At 43.4% G+C, this 22,677-nt stretch overlaps 1 protein-coding gene across 2 annotated transcripts in view; it reads left to right on the top strand.

Annotated features, from left to right (window-relative positions):
- The window catches only part of LOC8027966, a 100,535-nt gene that overhangs the window by 6,509 nt on the left and 71,349 nt on the right, over nt 1-22,677 (top strand). For both annotated transcript variants that reach the window (XM_029987616.3, XM_029987615.3), the window contains exons 8-9: nt 5,481-5,627; nt 6,119-6,174. In XM_029987616.3, the coding sequence (XP_029843476.3) occupies nt 5,481-5,627; nt 6,119-6,174 (203 nt within the window). The remainder of the gene's footprint in view (nt 1-5,480; nt 5,628-6,118; nt 6,175-22,677) is intronic.

Raw genomic sequence — 22,677 nt, 5'->3', positions numbered from 1 at the left:
AAATGCACAGACAGACAAACAACTTTTTCTGATTAGAGGGTTTTGTTTAAAAGCTTTATTTGAAACACTATCGGTCCTACATGGGACCAAGATAGGAGTGGATTTGCACAACATAAAAAACACAAAAAATACACGCATTCAAAATGACAGATCAATAACACATATTCAACACAACGATGAAATCACAACTCTAGGTATTGCTGTCAAAAATCTCTGAAACAAGGGAACTAAACTCCTCTCGATCAGCGGTCACGACACATGCAGGTAGCTTTCTTTACATGCTTTAGAAACAAGTCGTGCTCATTGCTTATCCTGAATGTTTATTTTGCGTTTTTTTTTTGCTATTGGGTCAACAAAAAAAGCCTATCCTAAAATACTGTGCAAAAGCCCACCCAAGGTTTGTAGATAATCTTTAAAAACTGGTAGATGGGCACTTATTAGGTCCGTGTGCAGAAATGCGGAAGAAGCAGACGTGCAAAGTGGTGGGCTTTGCCGCTTTGCACCGGCGTGCACGCGTCAAGCTTCTCCGCCATGCAAAGGCGCGCTTGGAGAAGCAGCTACAGCGGGAGTGCAGCTAGGTGCACTCGGTATGTACATCGCTTATTTTTCGCACGTTTCAAACGTAGCAGGTGGTCGCTCATTGTGACATACTAGGTGCTAGCTCGGTATTTTACTATTGGTACGGGTAACCGGGGACTGATAACTAGTTAGTGTTGGTAGCATCGAGACACTGCCCAATAATTTGTGCACTGCAGAGTCACGTGTCTGGAGCGTCAAACTACCTGCCTGGAGTGTCCGATACAAATGATGATTCAAGAAGTGCAAGCCCTAACGGCCGCCAAGATTTCTAGAAAATCTTGTTGTGCTTGTTTAAAAATCTGCGTCCATGTCACCTGATTTACCCAAGGGATTGTGGTGTCCGCAACACGTTACAGAAGCATGAAACCGAGGATAAAAGCTAAGAAGGTAGAGTCGGCGGACGCACGTAGCTGCCACTCTTGGTTCAGGTCTGTTTTTAGTGTGACTACTTTTTCTAGTTCGTGCAGGTGGCAGGTAAGTTGCCCAAAGTGAAGCTCTGCTTTAATCCGAAGCTGTGAGCTCCCGGAGGTTAATGGGTTTTGTATACATCACATTCACGACGAATCTCCTTGCATCTCCTTGCATTTTCTTGCATTACGCATAAGTTACTGGCATGTCGGTGGCACGAATTTCGCGTGCAAGTCTACTTCTTGAACTAGCGCCACACCTTGTACAAATCCTAAATTTACGTATATATTTTAGCACGCATCTTGAGTAATTCTTGACATGCCTAGCTGCCTCCGTACCTTAGCTGGATTTCCAACAACTTGCACGACTTCATTCACCGCTGCAATGTAGGTTTCTATGGCGATGTTTCGAGTACTATTGAAGGTCATTTGTGAGGACACATTCTTTCACTGCAGAACACATGCTGTAGTTACTTTCACATAGGTTGACCCTTAGGCTGCGGAACTCGTCGAGAGAAATTAAAACAATATTTGAATGTAGGTCGACCCTGAATTCTGGAGAAGTGAAAGAGGAAGAAGTTCGAACAAGGATTTCTTTCACAGCATGGCTAATCATTGTGGCTAACTCGCTCGTCCATCACACTTGCAACATCGTCTGGACTTCCAGAATGTTCGAAAGTGTGGCTCCAAGCTGTGGCACTTGTGCTGCCCAGCTCACGTCAAGCTTCGCTTCTTGCACCGGCGCACGTGTGTTAAGCTTCGCCGTCTTTCGACTCAAAGAAGAAGCTCAAATGGGAAAGCATCTTGGTTGGTGTGAGAGGAGAGGGGGAAATGGAGGTGTGACATTTGGGCACTTTCGGAGCTACAACCCACGGGAATTGCCCGGAATTTCATAGAAAGCGGCCAGTTTGTCGTCTGCTGTTGGAATCGGGTGCATATCCTTTCCCTCTTTTACCCCACCAAATCCGTTGTAACGCTCGGTAGATGGTGTTGCAGTCGAACAAAATGGCACTGCGTAGAGAGTCTCTGGTGGAATGGTCTGTAGGTCGACTTTCTTTGGTTACAATCATAAATCAACCCTTAATTTAAAAAAAAAGAAAAGGAAAAAAATTAATTCAGGCTTGAGCCTGCCGACAAAGACCAGGGAGCACAGAATGTCTCCTGCATTAACCACATCCTCTGTGTCGTGTATGCTAGATTTTTCATTCTTAACATATTTTTTCCTATTTTTTGCATCTCATTTTTTATGGCGAGAGCCTTACTTGTCCTATTGAGCGAAAAAGCGGTGTATATGGCCATAAAAATATGATTGAGTGCCGCATGCTGCTCAATTGATTGCTTAAGGATGACGTTGTCCTTAGCGTCATCCTTGAGGTTCTCCTAGAGATTGTCCTAGACCTCTGGGACGACCTTACTTGTGACATTACACAAAAAAGCAGCGTCATTGTGCCCGAAAGATGGCCATAAAAATATTTCATCAAGCACGTGCCACTCACGCTCAAGTGCGGGAGCGTGATGTCACCGTTAAAGCGCCGTGTGAAAAAAATGCTCTTCAAACTTCATCTGTGCTCGTTGTGGACTTCGTGCGATGGACTGTGAGGTGACCGCGTCTACATCGAAGGCTTCGACATTGGCAGCAGCGCCTACATCTGCGGCGGCTTCCGCAGGCAAACGTGGCCACCCGCACAAATGAGCCGAAGCTCCTAGGTGTCCTCCTCTAGGCGTCGTTCTCTAGGTGTCGTTCCCGACGTCGTCCTAGATGTCCTTAAGGTCGTCCTAGAGGTTGTCCTTAAAGTCATTCTAGACGCCGTTCTTGACATCATCCTCAACGTCGTCTTAGATGCCATCCTTGACGACGTCTTGCGAGAGGTTGTCCTAGACGCCGCACTTGGCATCGATCTCTAGGACGTTGTCCTCGACGCCCTATATGTCATTTTAGACATTAATACGTGTAGAAACATTACTCGAAAACATTTCTTCCGCGGGACTATAATGTTTTCGCCTTCCTACACGTAGGCGGTCTTGAGTGTCGTCCTGTATTATATTTTTTTTTTTATTTTACTTTTTCCATTTTATTTATTAAATTTTTCTATTTTCTATTTATTTTTTATGTGTATGTTTTTTATTATTTATTCTATATTTCGGTTTTATTTGCTTATCTATTATTTGCTTATTTTTATTTGTATTGATTTATTCTTTTTATTTAGTGTTTATTTATTATTGTTGTATTTATCTTTTATTTTCTAACAATGCTTGGATTTTGGGCTAGTTGGTTTTACATTATGAGGTATGCTGCACTGCAGAGCTACACTGAACATGTAGGTAAACTATAAGTTTACAGAAGATGACATGGTTGACGGAAAAGAGCACAACATACACGTGAAAGTGCAAACTAACTCTTTATTTTCTGCTCCTCCCTTTTCCTCTATACCCGAGTTTTGAAATAAGGAGATTTGCCTGAATGATTAATGTCATCGCGGGCAATTGTAGACACCGGTGTTCTAGAAAATGGTGAAATGCCGGAGTTTTGGAAGATGAATTTGTACCTGAGAAATCGTGGTTGATTTTTTGGTATGTTTTCTGACAAACAGAGTTACAAACATGGTGCGGTGCGCAGATAAGTCGTGGAGAAGTTAAAAGAAATGCACTGAGGACTGGAATTCATATTTGAATCACTATAGAGAGGCAGCATATAGTTCTTAAACATCAACACGACATTTGGGGACAGACACACGCACTGGATGTATAAGACGAGAGGGGAGAAAGAAATTCTGCCGCACAACTCCAGGCACTCCCAGTTTGTGGAGAGGAGCATCGCCTCAGGATGCATCTGGCAAGCCATTAGAAAATCATGTTCCCACAGAGTGTCCGATGGCCTACAATTACAGGTAAGTCGACTACAAGCAAGCGGTTACCCTGAATGCCTAGTTTTGGCTATGGCAGAAAAATGCATTAGTACTCAGAGGCAAAGGTAAAACCAAGAATGTAGACAAGAATCCAGTTGGGGGTGCTGCTATACATCCATAATTTTTTGCACAGGATGAAAAAGATTATATCGATAAGCACAAAGTCAGTGTGTCCTTATCTGCCCTTTCGACCTAAAAGGGTTATGCATTAGGGCGAACCAACCAGAAAACAGCACAAAAGATCAAGCATCGTGTTGGGTAAAAAACAAATGTAAGTTCGTTGAATGTATTGAAGGAGTAGTATACAAAATACCACTGACGTGTGGAAAATAATACATAAGACAGACGGGAAGGTGTCCATACGAGGGACTAAAGGAGTAGAAATATTTGTGCGGGCTGCTCCTAGCACCTTGCAACTTAGCAGCACATTGTGCAAGATGCAGGCTCTATTTGGAACTACCACCATCATGGATCACGAGCAGGCACGTAGCCAGGATTTTGTTTCGGGGGGGGGGGGAGGGGGGGGCGCCCATGACAAAATGCTGTATGAGGGGGAGGGGGGAGAGAAGGTCCCAGCAAAATGGAAGATTTTAAGGGGGGGGGGCGGGGGGCCCCATGGGCCCCCCCCCCCCCCCCCCCCCCCCCCCTGGCTACGTGCCTGATCACGAGACAGGACCAGGCGTGAAGTTATGGAGGCTTTGCACATGGCTTCAGGAAGGCACGACACGTGCATCAGTGAGCCCTCTAGCATTGAACCCCAAAAAATTAAGATTGCTTAAAAAGATCCCGCAGCATATTAGTGCAGACATCAGCTCCAGGGTACCCAAAGAGTAGGCACACACACCATTAAGGTTATATGTCTACAGATGCTAGCGAAAACATTCAGTATCCTGGTTTATTTCCACGATTTGTCAGGTACATATTCGTCTTCTAGAGCTTCGACATTTCCTTATTTTCTAAAGTACCGGTGTCTACAACTGCCCGCGATGACAATAATCACCCAGTCTTTAACTCTTAGAATGATTAGGCAAAGCTTCATTTTTCGAAACTCGGGTATAGAGGAGGTAGAATAATAAACGAAAAATAAACAGTTATTAGTCTGCACTTTCACATGTATTTTGTATTCTTTCCAGTCTGCCATATCGTCTTCTCTAACCCCATAGTTTATGTGTATTTTCAGTGTAGCTTCACAGCACAGCATACCTCATAAATTTTTGTTTTCATCCAAAACCTGCCGTCTTTGCCAGGAACATTGACCCATCCATACCAGCTGCACTGTAGCTCAGTGGCCATAGCATCCAACTGCCACTGCAACGACCTAGGTTCAAGCCCCGCCAGATGTTCAAACTTTATATTTTAACTTAATATATAACCTTAACGTCTGGCGCTCGTTTATGACAATCTTCTCACAGAAAATACCGCTTAAAACACATTTTATGTTAAAAGATAGTTGCAGAAAAAAAAACAAGTTGACCATTATTCAAATATGGTAACTTTGCATCTCGAGTACCTCTGGAATTCTGGTTCTGAGTGCAAATGAACAAGCGGGGATAGCTGTGGGCATGCACTGCCCCTTCTCTCCTTCCAGGCAGCCGTGTGGTCCTGGTGTCTAATGACCTTAACCTGCGGAACAAGGCATTGATCAACCACATCCCTTCGTGGTCTGCCCAGCAAGTGGAGAGCAACCTGCGACAGAGACTTGGGAGCGGCCTTGGGAGGTGCATTTTACCTGAAGGTGGGCATCAGACTGCTCTGACAAGCTTCTTCCTCCCCTCCTCTTAAGGAGACACTGAACTCCCAAAAAACATTTCTTTTTCAGTGTCTCAATTGCGGATACATGGTCCAAAATAAACTTTCCCCGACAAAAAAAGAAAAAGGGCTATTATTTACATGGTGGGATTCATTCAGAGTTGGGGACAATTCCGAAACGTGTTTCAATTTTGACGTTGACATCTCAAGATGAGTCCTAACCCCGATAAGCCCAACACATGCACAAGGCCCTGTAAGAGGTCTTGTGCATGATACAAAGAACTCTAATTCCTAATTTGGTACCACATGGTGCTCATAGAATCGAGATAGTTAATGCGGCTTTCCGTAACTGTGTTCAGAACATAGATCAGAGCATGCACGTGTGGTTTAGAAAATTGTTATGGAATGACCGATCAAATTAAACGATCCTTTGCCGCAAACTGAAGTGGTTTTTTATCCTCTGATTTGTGTCGGTAGAAGACAGCAAACAGGAGGTTGCCCAGAAGTTGGACACGGTGTCAGAAGCACATCAAGTGAGTGATGCTGATTCTCATTTTTGCATTAGTTGGCTTGTCACTTTGGCCAAGTATGTTCAGCTGGGGAGTGAATGCTCGTGCTACAAGACACAGGGATCTTAAATTCAGTCTTCACCCTTCTCTGTTTCAATCTCAATAAGCATTGTATCGGCGAGTGTTTGTTGTGTGATCACTACTGTGTGGTTCACATTAAAGACACCAGGCTAGCAGTCTTATTGCACTGGCTAAATTTCTCTTCTGCAGCGGGCAGACGCCCACTGAGGCTGGCTAACTTCCTGCTAAACACACACGCAACACAATTACGTCTTATTGGAGCACTCTGCTAACCTCTATGAAATTGCTTAATTAAAGCCTTTTTTTTTTTTTGTGAAAGGGCATTGCTTAAATTTTTGAATAGTAGATTGAGTAATATGCAATTTGATATTTGCTTGGAGATGAACCGCGATATTCATATATATTCCGAAGTGCGGATCATGGCAGTTTAGCCCCATTGAGTGCGCTTCTTACTTAGCACCCATGCGCTGCGGAGAAGTGATTCCCATGGAGCTCACTTTGGCAGCCGTGATTAGGGGAAAAGTGCACCTTCAATGTGAGATGGTGCATGCATGTGCCTGCCATATTTAAAAAGAAATGCAAACTTTGTGAATGTTGATATCTACATTGCAGTGAAGTTTTCAAAATTAAACTGTGGCTATTATAGGAGGGTTTATGTTAGACAGCAATATTCTGACAACCTGTGTTCATTATTTGTAGTTTTTTTTAAAGTCGAGTTAGAAGAAAGGATATTTCTAGAATTGTGTGAATGTTCAAAACTTTAGAATATTGGAGCGCATAATGCCATATTCGATTCAAAGTTCGAATTGAATAGGGCTTTTCGGTAACTTTGAACATTTTGAAGTATTTTTGAAGTTTGAAGTGCTGCAAATTAGCTAAAAAAAATTCGAAGTTAATTTAGATTAAAAAAAAAATATATGTATTAGCAAAGACAGTATGTACTAGTATTCATTGAGAATAGTTCACTTACCAAAGCTGGAGCTCAAGTAGCAATAAAAATAGGAGTAACAAATCTACTTTCTTGAGTCTATGACAAATTCTGTTTCTAATAGCTAACACCAAAGTGTCTGCAAATGAGTCTCAGCATTTTTTCCCTAAGTAAATAGTGTCTTTTATGGCCATGCTTCTTGTTCATTATTTGTGATATTGACCTTGGTTCACTATTATGAACGATTCACATTATGGACGATTTTTCTGGGCAACTAAAGTGTCCATGTTACCTAGACATGATTGTATTTAAATAAGAGTAATTTTGCAGACAAGCAGGTGAACGATCATGGTAGAGAACCCTTCAAACCTTGCCGTGTTGGTTCTTTCTTTTTTTTTTTCGACGTGGACTGACTCTAATTTTGGCCAGTAGGGGGTCGCTTGCTAAAACCGCATGTAACAAAAACAAGTAAAACTAATATTGCTTATATCTTTGCAACCATACTACCTGTGCACTTTACTTTGGTATCGTTCTGCAGAGGAAGGAAGCCATTACTCAATCATGCATTTGTCACGTGCGCAGACGGCGTTGTTGTCGTGCCACACGTGACCTAATCGAAGCTAAATTTAGCTTCATGCGCTGCATACATTTGTCGATCCGAGGAGGAGAGGTTGCGTTTGAGAGAGCTCACTCTGCCACAGTAGGTATAATCCAACGAATTAAACAGGTGCTCATCAGGAGTCGTAAAGCTTACAAGTGTGCAATTTGTTGCAGAAATTTGGCAGTTGCTCGGCTATGGCGCCTCTGTGTTTGTCACGTAGGGTTCAGAAATGGCGTGACGAGACTTGGGCGGGAAGAGAGAGGGGTGCCAATCCTCGCCCACTGCCTTTAACCATGGCAGAACGTGCCCATCTCCGCAGAGAGTGCAAGCTCGGGAGTTTAAGGCAAACAGGCCCACTACAAATAGGGAGCGAGCACGATGGCATGACGAGACCGATGATTAGACCGCAAGACCCTACTAGCTGTAACATAAGTTAAGCATGTAAGCTTTGTAATGCGTGAATAAATGTGAGTTGGTATATCTGGTTACGTCATTTCTATACCCTAGTGCCCATACACCGTCTGCAGCACGCGCTAGACGTTTTGTGTACCCCACTGCTGCTGCGTCCCAAGTACAGCCTACCCAATTGCTTTTTGTTCCCTAGTCTCGAGGATTCCCTACCATGTCTGTATTAACGGTCGCAAACAATTCCGTTTGCTTCGAAATTATTCAATTCAAAATTATTCGTACAAAGGAACTTTTCACTTTGTATTCACTTCAAACTGTAAAATCACTATACGCATGTTCCTGTATATTTGCATGTAGCAAGAACATCTAGAAATCCTCTTGATTAGGTAGCTGGGGTCCATAGGTTTAATCTTATGTAAAATCCATCATTTATCTTCCTGAGGCTTAGGCCAGAGTCCATAAGTATAGTTAGATTAATGTTAACTGAGGTTAGAGGTGGACAAGTGGAGCTTGGGAACAGTCTTCACGAGTTCAGCTGAATTTTCGTTAAAAGGGGGACACTACCCAGAAAAAAATTTTCTGCAAAAAAACATTGATTTTGAAATGTGCCATATTTATATCCGCCAACATCTAAAGAGTATTCCCAAAAAGTAAAACTTTTTTACACTGCATAGTTATATTTTATAAACTATTTTCAGTCCACCGATGCTAAAGAAAAGGTACAGGTTTCAGCACTTTTCTCCGTTCCACTTTTTGGCATAAATTTAAATTAATAAACCTATCTTTTCAGTGTGACACCAAATACCGTTGAGAATAATACAGGAAACTCCGGGCTAAAATGGGAGACGGAAGTAGAAAGCGATCCTGGCGGTGTGGAGTGGACAACTCGCCACTTTCTCCGGAAATGAATCAAGTGGGTCTGACTCACTAGAGAAATTGATAGTCTATAAATATTCCCATTTTTTGATGGAGCATAGGCAGCATAAGCTCGTGATATTGGACCTCTTGGTATTTTGATGTCAAAATGCAGTGTCTTGTATGGACCTGTCAGGATTTGAATAGCCAATTTTGTACAATCTAAATAGTAATTAACCTTATCTGAGCTTGTTGATTTATTTGTTTTCCTCCTACCGAAACATGTATTATCAGATGCCCTTGGCTCCAAGTGACCATAATTGACAATAGGCATCAATTTTTTATGAGACCGACCTGAAATGACTCCAAGTGACTAGAAGGGATTGTTATTGATAATTATGTGATTCTTTTGTGTGCTTGCTCTTATGAACGGCTTCAAGTAGCTTTTGTTGGCTATTAGCATCTTCTTTGACCAGATTGACCTTAAATGGCTGCCAATTAGGGGTGTCGCGAACCGGCCGCGGTTCGAGTTCGACCAGGTTCGACTTTTTCGAACTTTTAATGGAAAGTTCGTCGAACCTTGTATTGAGGTTCGACTCATGTGCGCATGCGCGACAGGCTGGCCAGTTGGCTTGGGGTTGGATGGTAATGGCTAAGGGATGAATTAAGTGCAGCGCTGATCCGCTATTTTAGTCAATACAGTACTAAACTTTAAGTTATTGACTTCTTCAGTGAATAGAATTAGTTTCTTTCAATTGCAGTTGTTCACAAAATAAAATAACCCTTTGCATAAAAAAAAATTCTCCAAACCTAGACATGCTTGCATTAAGGTCTGGCCACACTGTCCACAAAGTCGAACCGGTCGAATCTGGTGAAAAGTTTCGAAGGTTCGTCGAACCGGTTCGACCCAGTCGAACCCCCAAAGTTCGACCAAAAAATCTGGTTCGACAAAAGTTCGCGACACCCCTACTGCCAATAGCTATTGATGAGATAATTGACAATTACCCATTTCGGCATTGGTGAATGCACATGGTTTCAACTGGCTATTATTGGCTATCAGCCTCCACTTTTATATATATTTGATAGATATGGCTACAAATATTAATGAGTAATGAAAGCTGAGCTATTTCTGTTTATAAACTGGGATGACGTCAGGTGGCTATTGTTGGCGATTAGAATATATTTCTGACCAGATTGGCTCAATGGCTACTAATGGCTGTTAGTCAGTATAATAGCAATTATCTGCTGTCTGGGTGTTTATGAATGAGAATGGCTTCAAGTGGCTATTATTGGCTATAAGCACCTATTTCCGAATAGATTGGCTGCAAATGGCTACAAACCGCTATTAGTAGATAACTATGCGGAGGGCAAGTTCGTCTGCTCCTTGCGCAGGGGGTAGCGGTGACGTCAGAACGCCGAGCCCTGATTGGCTGATCGCGCCCCCCTATCTGAGCGTCGTCTGCTCCTTTGCAACGTCGTCTGCTCGCAACGTCGTCTGCGTCTGTCTTACGTTTCCTGCGACTTTCGGAAGTGCAGAGGCCAGATTCACGAAACGATCTTACGCCAAAAATGTGCGTAAGACAAAACTTAAGAACAAATTCGTATTCACGAAACGAAATTTTCGTAAGCTTTGCGCAGGTTACGGCGAAATCCTACGACAGCTCCGAAGCTGTCTTACGCACTTCTTACGATCAAGTCAGCATGGCCGACAGCGTCGCGGTCGCGACGACCCACGGACGTTTATTTTTCTACGTGAGCTTCTCACGCGTCCTGACTTCAAGCAGCAAAAAAAAAGTAAAAATTACTTGAAACAGAGCACGACGAACAAGAACGCTGGATCCACAGACACCGGGGAAAAGCTCCAACGGCGACGATTCCACTGAACGCGACCAAACGAACTGGGCAGTTAGGCCTAGCAGGCACTCCGCGACTCGGCGACCGTCTGCCCACGACCGGCTGACGTGCTGAATGGAATATGCCCGCGCGACCCTTGTGAACCCTTCCTGTGTTATACTTTGATCGCTGACCTCAATTTTAGATTAAGAGGTCAATTTCTTCCTCTTGTTATCTCCTTGTTTCCCGAGGCAACGGTGACTCTCGCCGGTGAAAAAGCGGCGAATCTCCGACAGACGCAGGAAAGGTAAAGCAGCCATCGCTTTGACTACCAGACGTAAAGCAGACGACGTTAACTGCGCCAACCCGCCGGCGCCGTTAAAGAGTGAGGGGTCTCGCCGCACACGAATGGAGGTAAAAAGTATTTGGGAGGGAACTTGCGGACACTAAGCAAACAAACCTCGGCGCCCCGGGACACCTCGCCAGTGAGTCCTTTGACTTCCCTCCTTGATGCGCGTCTGCTAGTTGTTAGACGAAAGCAACGTACCGCTCGAGTTATTTCGTCTGCCCTCCCTTAAAGGCCAAGTCGAGTTCGCTCCGAAAGTCGCAGGAAAGGTAAGACAGACGCAGACGATGTTGCGAGCAGACGACGTTGCAAAGGAGCAGACGACACTGAGATAGGGGGTCGCGATCAGCCAATCAGGGCTCGGCGTTCTGACGTCACCGCTACTTCCTTTCTCATGCGCAGAAGACGAAAATGAGCCCACTTGCGAGGCGTATTGCTTGAGCTATTTTTATATTTACGAAATGGAATGGGGCTTTAAGTGGATAATGTTGGCTATTTGTAATTATTTTTGACCAGATTGATTTGAAATGATGCTGATGGATATTGATGAGATCATTAAACAATTACGTGCTATTTCGGTCTTAAAAATGAGTATGGCTTCAAGCGGCTATTATTGGCTTATGCATCAAATTTTAGATAAATTTGATTGAAATGGCTACAAATGGCTATTAGTGACTAGTGTTGATATTTATGGGTGTTTTAGTGTTTACTAACTGGAATGACTTTAAGGGGCTATTGTTGGCTATTAGCATATATTTCTGACCAGATTGGCTTGAAATGGCTAGCAGTGGCTATTTGCAAGTATAATTGACAATTATGGGCTATTTCAGTGTTTATGGATGAAAATGGCCACAAGTGGCTATTACTGGCTATAAACATTTATTTTTATTGCAATGGCTTAATTTGGCTACAAATGGCTATTAATGATTACTGTTGAAGTTATGAGTGATTTTTGTGTTCACCAACTGGACTGGCTTTAAGTGGCTATTGTTGGCTTTTATAATCTATTTCTGACCAGATTGGCTTCAAATGGCTAGCAATGGCTATTAGTGAGTATAATTGACAATTATGTGCTATTTCAGTATTTTTGGATGAAACTGGCTACAAGTGGCTATTACTGGCTATAAGCATTTAGATTGGCTTAAAATTGCTACAAATGGCTAGTAGTGACTAGTGATATTTATCAGCAGGTTTTATGCTTACTAACTGGAATGGCTTTTAGTGGCTATTGTTGGCTATTAGCATCCATTTCTGGCCAGATTTGCCTCAAATCGCTTGCAATGGCTATTAGTGAGTATAATTGAAAATTATATGCTATTTCAGTGTTTTTGAATGAAACTGGCTACAAGTGGCTATTACTGGCTATAAGCATTTAGATTGGCTTAAAACTGTTACAAATGGCTTGTAGTGACTAGAGTTGATATTTTTAAGCAGGTTTCACATTTACTAACTGGAATGGCTTTTATTGGCTATTGTTGGCTATTAGCATCTATTTCTGGCCAGATTTGCCTCAAATAGCTTGCAATGGCGATTAGTAAGTATAATTGACAATTATGCGCTATTTCAGTGATTTTGGATGAAACTGGCTACAAGTGGCTATTACTGGCTATAATCATTTAGATTGGCTTAAAATTGCTACAAATGGCTAGTAGTGACTAGTGTTTATATTTATAAGCAGGTTTTATGTTTACTAACTGGAATGGCTTTTAGTGGCTATTGTTGGCTATTAGCATCTATTTCTGGCCAGATTCGCCTCAAATGGCTTGCAATGGCTATTAGTGAGTATAATTGACAATTATGTGCTATTTCAGTGGTTTTGGATGAAACTGGCTACAAGTGGCTACTATTGACTATAAGCATTTATTCTTTATCGAATTGGCTTGAAATAGCTACAAATGGCTATTAGTGGCTAGTCTTGATAGTTATGAGCAATTTTAGTGTTTACTAACCGGACTTGCTTTTAGTAGCTGTTGTTGTCTATTATCATTCATTTTTAACCAGATTGGCTTCAATTGGCTAGCAATGGCTATAGCAAGTATAATTGTGGATATTCATGAATAGCCATTCATAGCCATTCAATGGATATTCATAAATAGCCATGCATAGCCATTCAATAGATATTCACGAATAGCCATTCATAGCCAGTTGAAGCCATTCTGGTAAAAAAGAGATGGTAATAGCCAAAACTAGCCACATGAAGCCATTTCAGTTTGTAGACAAAAAATAGCTGCTAATTATAAATACTCGTCACTTTAAGCCATTTGTAGCCAATTCAAGCCACCGAGGTCAGGAACAGATGATTATAGCCAATAATAGCCAATCCAAGCAACCAAGTCAAGAATAGATGCATATAGCCAATAATATCCAGTTGAAGTCATTCAAATCTATACACACTCCAATTGCATAAATTGTAAAGAATAGTTGCTGATAGCCATGTATAGCCATTTCAAGCCAACCTAGTAAAAATAGATACTAATAGCCGATAATAGCCATTTGAAGTCATTTTCCCTTGTAGCAAGAAGGATATTCTCATTTGCTAACAAATCGTATATTTACATTATTTACAAAAGAGTCAAAATCTGAAGATCGTGGAACGCGGACTGCGTAGCCCTTCACCTTGTCATCTCGAGCCCCCGCGTGCAAGTGATGGTGTTTTTCTCGAGCTGGTGTTCTTCGTCTTCTTTACTCGCTGTAGCGTGCCGCTACAGGTACTCGCTGTAGCGTGCCGCTACAGGTACTCCCCCCCTAGCGAGGGGGTGGAGGAGACGAGCGATCAGGTGCTCGCTTAAAGTGTACGCGTCGTACTAGGGTTGGAGTTGTGTGTGCTTGAAGTTGCTCGAGATGAGCTGGCTTTATCCTGTCGAGTGAAATTGTATCTTCACGTCCTTTCACGAGCACGGTGAAGTACTTGTCGCCGCGTTTTAGAACTTTAAATGGTCCTTCATATGGGTTCTGCAGCGGTCGTTTCATGGCGTCTGTGCGTATGAACACGTGGGTGCAGCGTGACAGTTCCGGGCTGAGGAACACCTTGCGAGAGTTCCGCTGTCGTGTGGGCACAGGTCGTAGTTTCTCGAATGAGGAACGTAGACGGCTTGCGTAGTCCTCTGCTGTGTTGGTTTCGGTGTTGGTGCTAGGTGTTAGAAACTCACCAGGGATGCGTAGAGCCGTGCCGTACACCATTTCTGCTGTACTGCATCCCAGGTCACCTTTTAGGGACGTGCGTATTCCAAGCATGACGAGTGGTAGAGTTTCCGTCCAAGGCGCGGCTGTACCTTTCGTCTTCAAACTGGCCTTTAGCTGTCTGTGAAACCGTTCCACCATTCCGTTGGAGATGGGGTGATAGGATGTAGTGTGGATATGTTTTGTACCTAGGATCCGCGAGAGGTTCTGGAACAGTGTAGACTCGAATTGTCTCCCTCGGTCTGTTGTGATGGTGGTTGGTGTTCCAAAACGGCTGACCCACATGCTGACGAAGGCCCGTGCTACGGCTTCTGCTGCTATCGATTTGATCGGTGTTGCTTCAGGCCACCTCGTGAAGCGGTCGATGCAGGTCAAAATGTACCGGCAATCGTCGGCTGGCGGGAGTGGTCCCACTATGTCGAGGTGGATGTTGCTGAAACGACCATCGGGAGGTGAAAACTTGCCGAGCGGTGTAGTCGTGTGCCGACCCACTTTCGCGCGCTGGCATTGCACGCACGTGCGTGTCCAATTGCGGATGTCGGCGTTGATCTTAGGCCATATGAATCGAGCAGTTATGAGATGTTGTGTGGCTCGAATTCCTGGGTGTGAAAGTGAGTGGATTGCTTCAAAAATAGGCTTCCGGAACTTCTCGGGGACATATGGTCTTGGTTGTCCTGTCGACACATCGCAGACCAATGTTGCTTTGCATTCCGGAATCTTTATGTCTTGTAGGTTCAGTGACGTTGTTTCCCGCAAATGTGGTAGTGTTGTATCCGTGCTCTGCGCTGCTGCTAGTTCTTCGTAGTCGACAGCGTTCCGTTCGGTACAGCAGGTGTTCACACCAATTCGAGAGAGTGCGTCTGCTACGGAGTTGTCTTTGCCTGGTACAAAGCGGATGTCCGTCGTGAACTCCATGACGTAAGCCATTTGCCGTATCTCTCTTGGCGTGTGCGTTTCACTGCTAGATGTTAAAGCATACGTCAGCGGCTTGTGATCAGTCATCACAAAAAATGTTCGTCCCTCGAGGTAGTAGTGGAATTGTCTGATGGCAAGGTAGACTCCAAGTAGTTCCCTTCCGAAAGTGCTGTAGCGGCATTCAGTGGTTGACAGCTTCTTCGAGAAGAATGCCAATGGTTTCCATGTTCCGTTGATGTTCTGCTGGAGGACAGCTCCGACGGCGGAGTTAGAGGCGTCTACCATGACTGATGTTGGCGCTCCAGCCTTTGGATGGGTTAGCAGTGTAGCTTTTGCAAGTTCCTCCTTGATGGCGGAAAACGCTGCGTCAGCAGTTGGTGTCCAAGTCAGAAGGGCGTTCTTGCTTGGTTTTCCTTGCAAAAGGTCATGCAGGGGCTGGAGGATTGTAGCACACTGAGGAACAAAGCGCCTGTAGAAGTTCACGAGCCCGAGAAACTCGCGGAATTTCTTTGTTGTAGGAGGTTGCGGGAACTCCCGGATGGCTTCTACTCGCTGTGGCAGCGGCCGTATGCCGTGACTGTCGACGCAATGGCCCAGGAAATCCATGCCCTCGACGCCGAATGTGCACTTTGCAGGGTTGACGATCAATCCATAGTTTTCAAGGCGAGAGAAGAGCTGACGTAGGTGGTCTACGTGGTCTTTCGGGTTGTCGCTGAAAATGAGGATGTCGTCCATGTATGCGAAAGTAAAGGTCAGGCCGCGTACGACTTGGTCGATGAACCTTTGGAAGGTCTGGGCCGCATTGCGGAGACCAAACGGCATCCGCAAGTACTCGAACATGCCGAATGGGGTTATTATGGCGGTCTTCGGAACGTCGGCCGGTTCCACAGGAATTTGGTGGTACGCTTTCACGAGGTCCACCTTACTGAAGATGGTTGCTCCATGCAAGGCGCCGGTGAAATTCTGTATGTGGGGAATTGGATAGCGATCGGGGACCGTGCTCTGGTTGAGGGCTCTGTAATCTCCGCATGGACGCCAGTCGCCGCTCTTCTTTGGGGCCATGTGGAGGGCCGATGACCAGGAGCTGGAAGAAAGCCGGACGTAGCCAAGCTCGAGCATGTGCTCAAATTCTTGCTTCGCTATCCGCAGGCGATCTGGAGCTAGGCGTCTAGGTCGAGCAAACACCGGAGGTCCCTTCGTCTCAATATGGTGGGTCACGGTGTGTTTCACCGGTACGTCCCTTGAAGTTGGACGAAACACGTCGGGGAATTCGTCGAAGATATCCGTCCATTTGGAGGTGGTCTCCACTTGAGGGAGGTTGGGCGCCTCTTGGACTCCCTTCGCGGATATTCCCTGCACGGCGAGGCGAGTCTCAATGTCGTGAAGCAGTCTTCGCTTTACATCCACCATGAGCGCAAAATGCCGGAGAAAGTCGGCTCCTATGATGGGTTGAAGAACGTCGGCGATTAAGAAAACCCACCGAAACGTCCGCCTGAGGCCGATGTCGAGAGTGATTGACTTTTGTCCGTACGTCTTAATTGGTGAACCATTCACTGCATGTAGTGGCGGGGTGTCTTCTCGATGCCGTCGATCTTCCAGCGTAGGTGGAACGACGCAAATCTCGGCTCCCGTGTCTACTAGGTACCGTACCTTGGTGGTTCGGTCGGTTACGTAGAAAAGACGGTTGGACTCTAGGCCGGCTACACCATCCGTCTCTAGTGTGCGGCCTTGCCGTTTCCCGTGAAAGTACACGGAGGTTGACACTTCTTGGCATCATTTCCGTGACGGTAGTGGTACCAGCAGACCTGGTGTTTTGCAGGCGACTTGCTTCGGCGGCGTTCTTCGTTGGTTCGTCGACTCGCGCTCGAGGATCGGGAGTGACGCATGCGGAGGTCCTTGAGCTCTCGCGTGAGTTGATCCATCCTGGCTTCCATCCGAGAGTTGGAAGACAGCAGCTGGGCAATCTTGATCTCCACGGCCGGCGATGGTCGTGCGGCATGGAGTGTAGTGTCATGTGTTTGCACAGCGGAGATGGGTGGAAAGCCCGCGTCCATGATTTGGTCGGCCATCCGAGCGAACGTGGCGGTGGAGTCGGTGGTCGATGTGCTTAGTATCATGCGGACTGGTTGTGGTAGCCTCTGGAGAAAAAGCTCTCGGAGAATCGTTGTCTCCATGTTCGGTGCTTTATCTCCTAGAAGCTGTTCCATGCGTTGTAGCAACTCTGTCGGCTTCCTGTCACCTAGTTCTTCTGCCGTCAGGAGTTGCTGCAGCCTGCGGTGTTCCGACTCTGTTGTTCGTCGGATGAGTTCACTCTTCAAGTATTCATAGGGCTGGTCTTCTGGTGGAGCGCGAAGGATGTCCCGAACGACAGCTGCCGATGACTGCGGCAGAGCGGAAATGACGTGGTCGAACTTCGTCAAGGACGATGTTATCTTGTTCTTTCGGAAGGTCGATTCAATCGTGAGGAACCAGAGTTCCGAATCGGCAGCCCAGAATTCCGGTAACTTGAAGTTGACCGCAGCGACAGCAAGCGTTGTTAGGTCGCCCGACGACGCGGAAGCTTGAGTGACGCTCATCGTTCCAAAGGAGCGCAGATGTTCCAAGACAAACTCACTGGTTGATAGAAGCCATTAGTCGGGTAGGAGGGCTTGTTCCGAGTCTCGGGTCACCAGTTTGTAGCAAGAAGGATATTCTCATTTGCTAACAAATCGTATAATTACATTATTTACAAAAGAGTCAAAATCTGAAGATCGTGGAACGCGGACTGCGTAGCCCTTCACCTTGTCATCTCGAGCCCCCGCGTGCAAGTGATGGTGTTTTTCTCGAGCTGGTGTTCTTCGTCTTCTTTACTCGCTGTAGCGTGCCGCTACAGGTACTCGCTGTAGCGTGCCGCTACACCCTCATAATCACGGAAATAGCAAGAATTGTCAACTATATTCATGAATAGCCATTTGTAGCCATTTGAAGCCAGTCTGGTAAAAAATAGATGGTAATAGCCAAAACTAGCCGCATGAAGCCATTTCAGTTCGTAGACAAAGAAATAGTTGCTAATTATAAATACTAGTCACTTTAAGCCATTTGTAGCCAATTCAAGCCGCCCAGGTTAGGAACAGATGATTTTGGCCAATAATAGCCAATCCAAGCCAACCAAGTCAAGAATAGATGCCTATAGCCAATAATATCCAGTTGAAGTCATTTGAATCTATATAGACTCCAATTGCATAAATTGTAAATAATAGTTGCTGATAGCCATGTATAGCCATTTTAAGCCGATCTAACAAAAATACATGGTGATAGCCAATAATAGCCATTTGAAGTCATTTTCAGTCATAATCACTGAAATAGCATAGAATTGTCAACTATATCCACGAATAGCCATTCACGGCCATTTGAAGCCAGTCTGGTAAAAAATATTTGGTCATAGCCAAAACTAGCCACATGAAGCCATTTCAGTTTGTAGACAAAGAAATAGCTGCTAATTATAAATACTAGTCACTTTAAGCCATATGTAGCCAATTCAAGCCACCCAAGTCAAGAACAGATGAATATAGCCAATAATAGCCAATCCAAGCCAACCAAGTCAAGAATAGGTGCCTACAGCCAATACTATCCAGTTGAAGTCATTCAAATCTAGACACACTCCAATTGCATAAATTGTAAACAATAGTTGCTGATAGCCATGTATAGCCATTTTAAGCCAATCTATCAAAATACATGCTAATAGCCAATAATAGCCATTTGAAGTCATTTTCAGTCATAATCACTGAAATAGCATAGAATTGTCAACTATATCCACAAATAGCCATTCATAGCCATTTGAAGCCAGTCTGGTAAAAAAATATATGGTAATAGCCAAAACTAGCCACATGAAGCCATTTCAGTTTGTAGACAAAAAAATAGCTGCTAATTATAAATACTAGTCACTTTAAGCCCTTTGTAGCCAATTCAAGCCACCCAAGTCAGGAACAGATGAATATAGCCAATAATAGCCAATCCAAGCCAACCAAGTCAAGAATAGATGCCTATAGCCAATACTATCCAGTTGAAGTCATTCAAATCTAGACACACCCCAACTACATAAATTGCCAATAATAGTCACTGATAGACATGTATGGCCATTTCAAGCCGATTTGGCCAAGAACTGCCCATAGCCAATAATAGTAGACATTTGAATCCATTCATATTAAAAAAACCATCATGATTACTATGTCACTAAATGTCACTAATGTTCATTCTGAAGCAATTTAAGGTGATATTGTTAAGATGATATGCAATTGCTAACAATAGCCACTTGAAGCCATTTTCATTCATAAGTAGAGAATAGCAGAATATTGCGACCAATAAACACTAATAGCCATTTTTTGGCAATTCGAGCCAACCAGGTCAATAACAGATGCCTATAGCCAATAATAGCCATTGGAAGCCAACTCAGCCTGCATACAATCAAATAAGTTGAAATAGTGACTGATCATCATTGATAGTCACTAGAAGTCATTTGGACCCCAAATCCGCCATATAATTTATAAACATGATAATATAGCCAATAATAGCCATATGAAGCTAAACCAGTCTGCTCACAACCAGGTGAGTCCAAATAGTGACTAATAGCCATTGAAAGTCTCTAGAGGTCATTTGGACCCCGAATCTGCTGTATAAATAAAAATATATGATTGTATAGCCAATAGTAGCCATTGAAAGCCAACTAACCTGCATAAAATCAAATAAGTCGAATTAGTGACTGATAGTGATTGATAGTCACTAGAAGTCATTTGGACCCCAAGCCCACCTTATGATTTATAAACATAATCATACAGCAATAATGGCCATATTAGGCCAACTCAGTCTGCACACAATCAGGTAAGTAGAAATAGTGACTAATAGCAATTGATAGTCACTAGAAGTTGTTTGAACCACGAATCTGCCATATAAATAAAAAATTGTTATTGTATAGCCAATAATAGCCATTGGAAGCCAAATCAGCCCGCACACAATTCAATAACTCAAAATTGTGACCAATAGTCATGAATAGTCAGTATAAGTCATTTGAACTCCGAATCTGCCATATAATTTATAAATATAATCATATAGTCAATAATAGCCATATGAAGCCAACTCAGTATTCACACAATCAAATAACTCAAAATAGGGACTCATAATCATGGACAATCACTAGAAGTCTTTTGGACTCTAAATCTGCCATATAATTATAAATATGAATGTATAGCCAATAGTAGCCACTGGAAGCCAACTCAGTCTGCACGCAACAAATAAGTTGAAAAAGTGACTGATAGTGATTGATAGTCACAGAAGTAATTTGGACCCCAAATCTGCCATATAATTTATAAACATGGTCACGTAGCCAATAATAGCCATATGAAGCCAGCTCAGTCTGCACACAATCAAATAACTCAAAATAGTGGCCAAAAGTCGTTAAAAGTAACTAGAAGTCATTTGGATTACATATCTATCATGTCAAATTCTGATCAAAAAGCCAAAATTAACCATTGAAAGCCAACTCAGCCTGCATAAAATCAAATAACTCAAAATAGTTACAAATAGTCATTGATTGTCATTAAAAGTCATTTGGAACTGAAATCCACCATATAATTAGGAAATAAAATCAAACATTAAATAATTGTCATTCAAATCCAATCTCAGACATAACATTACAAATATCACGAAATGGTCACTAATGGTCAGTAAAGTCCATCACAAATGGAACTACCTAATAAACAGCTGCTTGGTCTATATGCCGCGAAATAGCTTAGGATATTGGCCCAGAGCCATTAATAGCCCCTGGAAGGCAATCTAGTTTATACTCATTCAAATAACTCAGAAATATAATTCAATAGTAATTGCAGTCGTTAGAGGCTAACCAGGCCCCCAAAACGACAGGTAAAACTGAACCGGACACTATTTCTACTTCCTTATAGATACTGACTCTTCGTTAAACAGCCAGTGTAGCATTTACTGGCTGTAATAACTGCGTCGTGTAGCATTTCCAGACTCATTGGAAGTGAATCTCATACAATTAAAATACTGACCCATGCAGCAATTCCATATTTGAATTGCTGTGCTTTATTTCTAACTGCAAAGAGCCAGTCACTGCAGCTCCATAAACTGTCAATTTACTAGAAAGTCACTAATTGCCGGTAGGTCATTTGTACCAGCTGTAATACAAAGGTCTATATAATCTAAATACTTAGTGCCAACATGAAGCGCACCTCATTATCAGAAATACCGTGTATCAGCTTTTGCTCAATTGAAATCGGCACACTGATTTGCCATATATTCACAATTCCTGATAGTGTGAAGAGAAGAAGTAGAGTAGTGAATGACTGTTTTCCTTTTAATTTCGAGCGCATAGTTTACCATCTCACACCGAGAGATGGCAGCACTTCTGTGTCTCCCTACAACCCCATGTATTTTGGCTCGAGTTTCCAGTATTGGTAGTCAATGGTATTTGGTGACACTATCGAAAGACCTAATTTTTGCGGCCTATGTACCAAAATATTATGGAGCCGGTTACTATGAACTGGGACTTTGCATTTTTGTACTTCTTTATTATGAAAAATGGTAATTTGCCAAACTTGGTAAATAAGAAAAAAAAAATCATTGATTTGTTTCGCAATTGCGACCTCTCCTGCTCCCTATTTTAGGGGGCCTATTTTTAGTGGGTTCATAGGGCTGAAAATGTGCATGCCCTCCTTTTATATGGCTACAAGCACCACCTGCAAATTTCACGCAAATTGAGTGAGCAGTTCAAAAGTTGACACTCCCAGGTAGTGTCCTCCCTTTAAGCATGTGCGAGAATAGTTGTAGGCTTGTAAAACTACTCAATATTTGATTAGAAAACACTCAGTCAAAACCACTATCCGCTTCAAATTTGCTTTGAGCTCGAAATCCGCTGTTTGCTCAAGCTTAGGAAAGTGGTTCATGAAATATTGAATAGTCTTGTGTGAATAGTGGATTTTGAGTTCGAAGCGAATAGTGGTTTTGCCGAATATTTTCGATTTGAATATCGAATAGTTTTCCCACGCCTTTCACTACCACTAAGGTAGCAATTTGGGCCAGTTGGTTCATGATCACCTAAAAGCACTAAAAAAAAAACACAAGGACGAGGAAGTAGACAGAGCGCTTTTGTCTGTCTACTTCCTCGTCCTTCTGTTTTTTTGGCGCTTTTTTAGGTGCTTTCACTGCCATTGCATAATGCTTAGACGAAAACCCAGCTAAACCTGTGAAAGTTGTTCCACTTGTTCATTTATAAGCTAAGTTTAATCTATCTATATTTATGAACTGTGACCTCGGAAGCTCTGTTGTCATGGGGTGGCAATTAAACGACGGATTAGACATAAAATGAGTCCTTGAAAGATGGCCAAC

Source organism: Ixodes scapularis, unplaced genomic scaffold (assembly GCF_016920785.2).
Source record: "Ixodes scapularis isolate PalLabHiFi unplaced genomic scaffold, ASM1692078v2 PGA_scaffold3__209_contigs__length_174095766, whole genome shotgun sequence".
NCBI lineage: Eukaryota > Metazoa > Arthropoda > Arachnida > Ixodida > Ixodidae > Ixodes > Ixodes scapularis.
The sequence above is the reverse complement of the archived record's forward strand: the minus strand, read 5'-3'. Positions and strand labels throughout refer to the sequence as shown.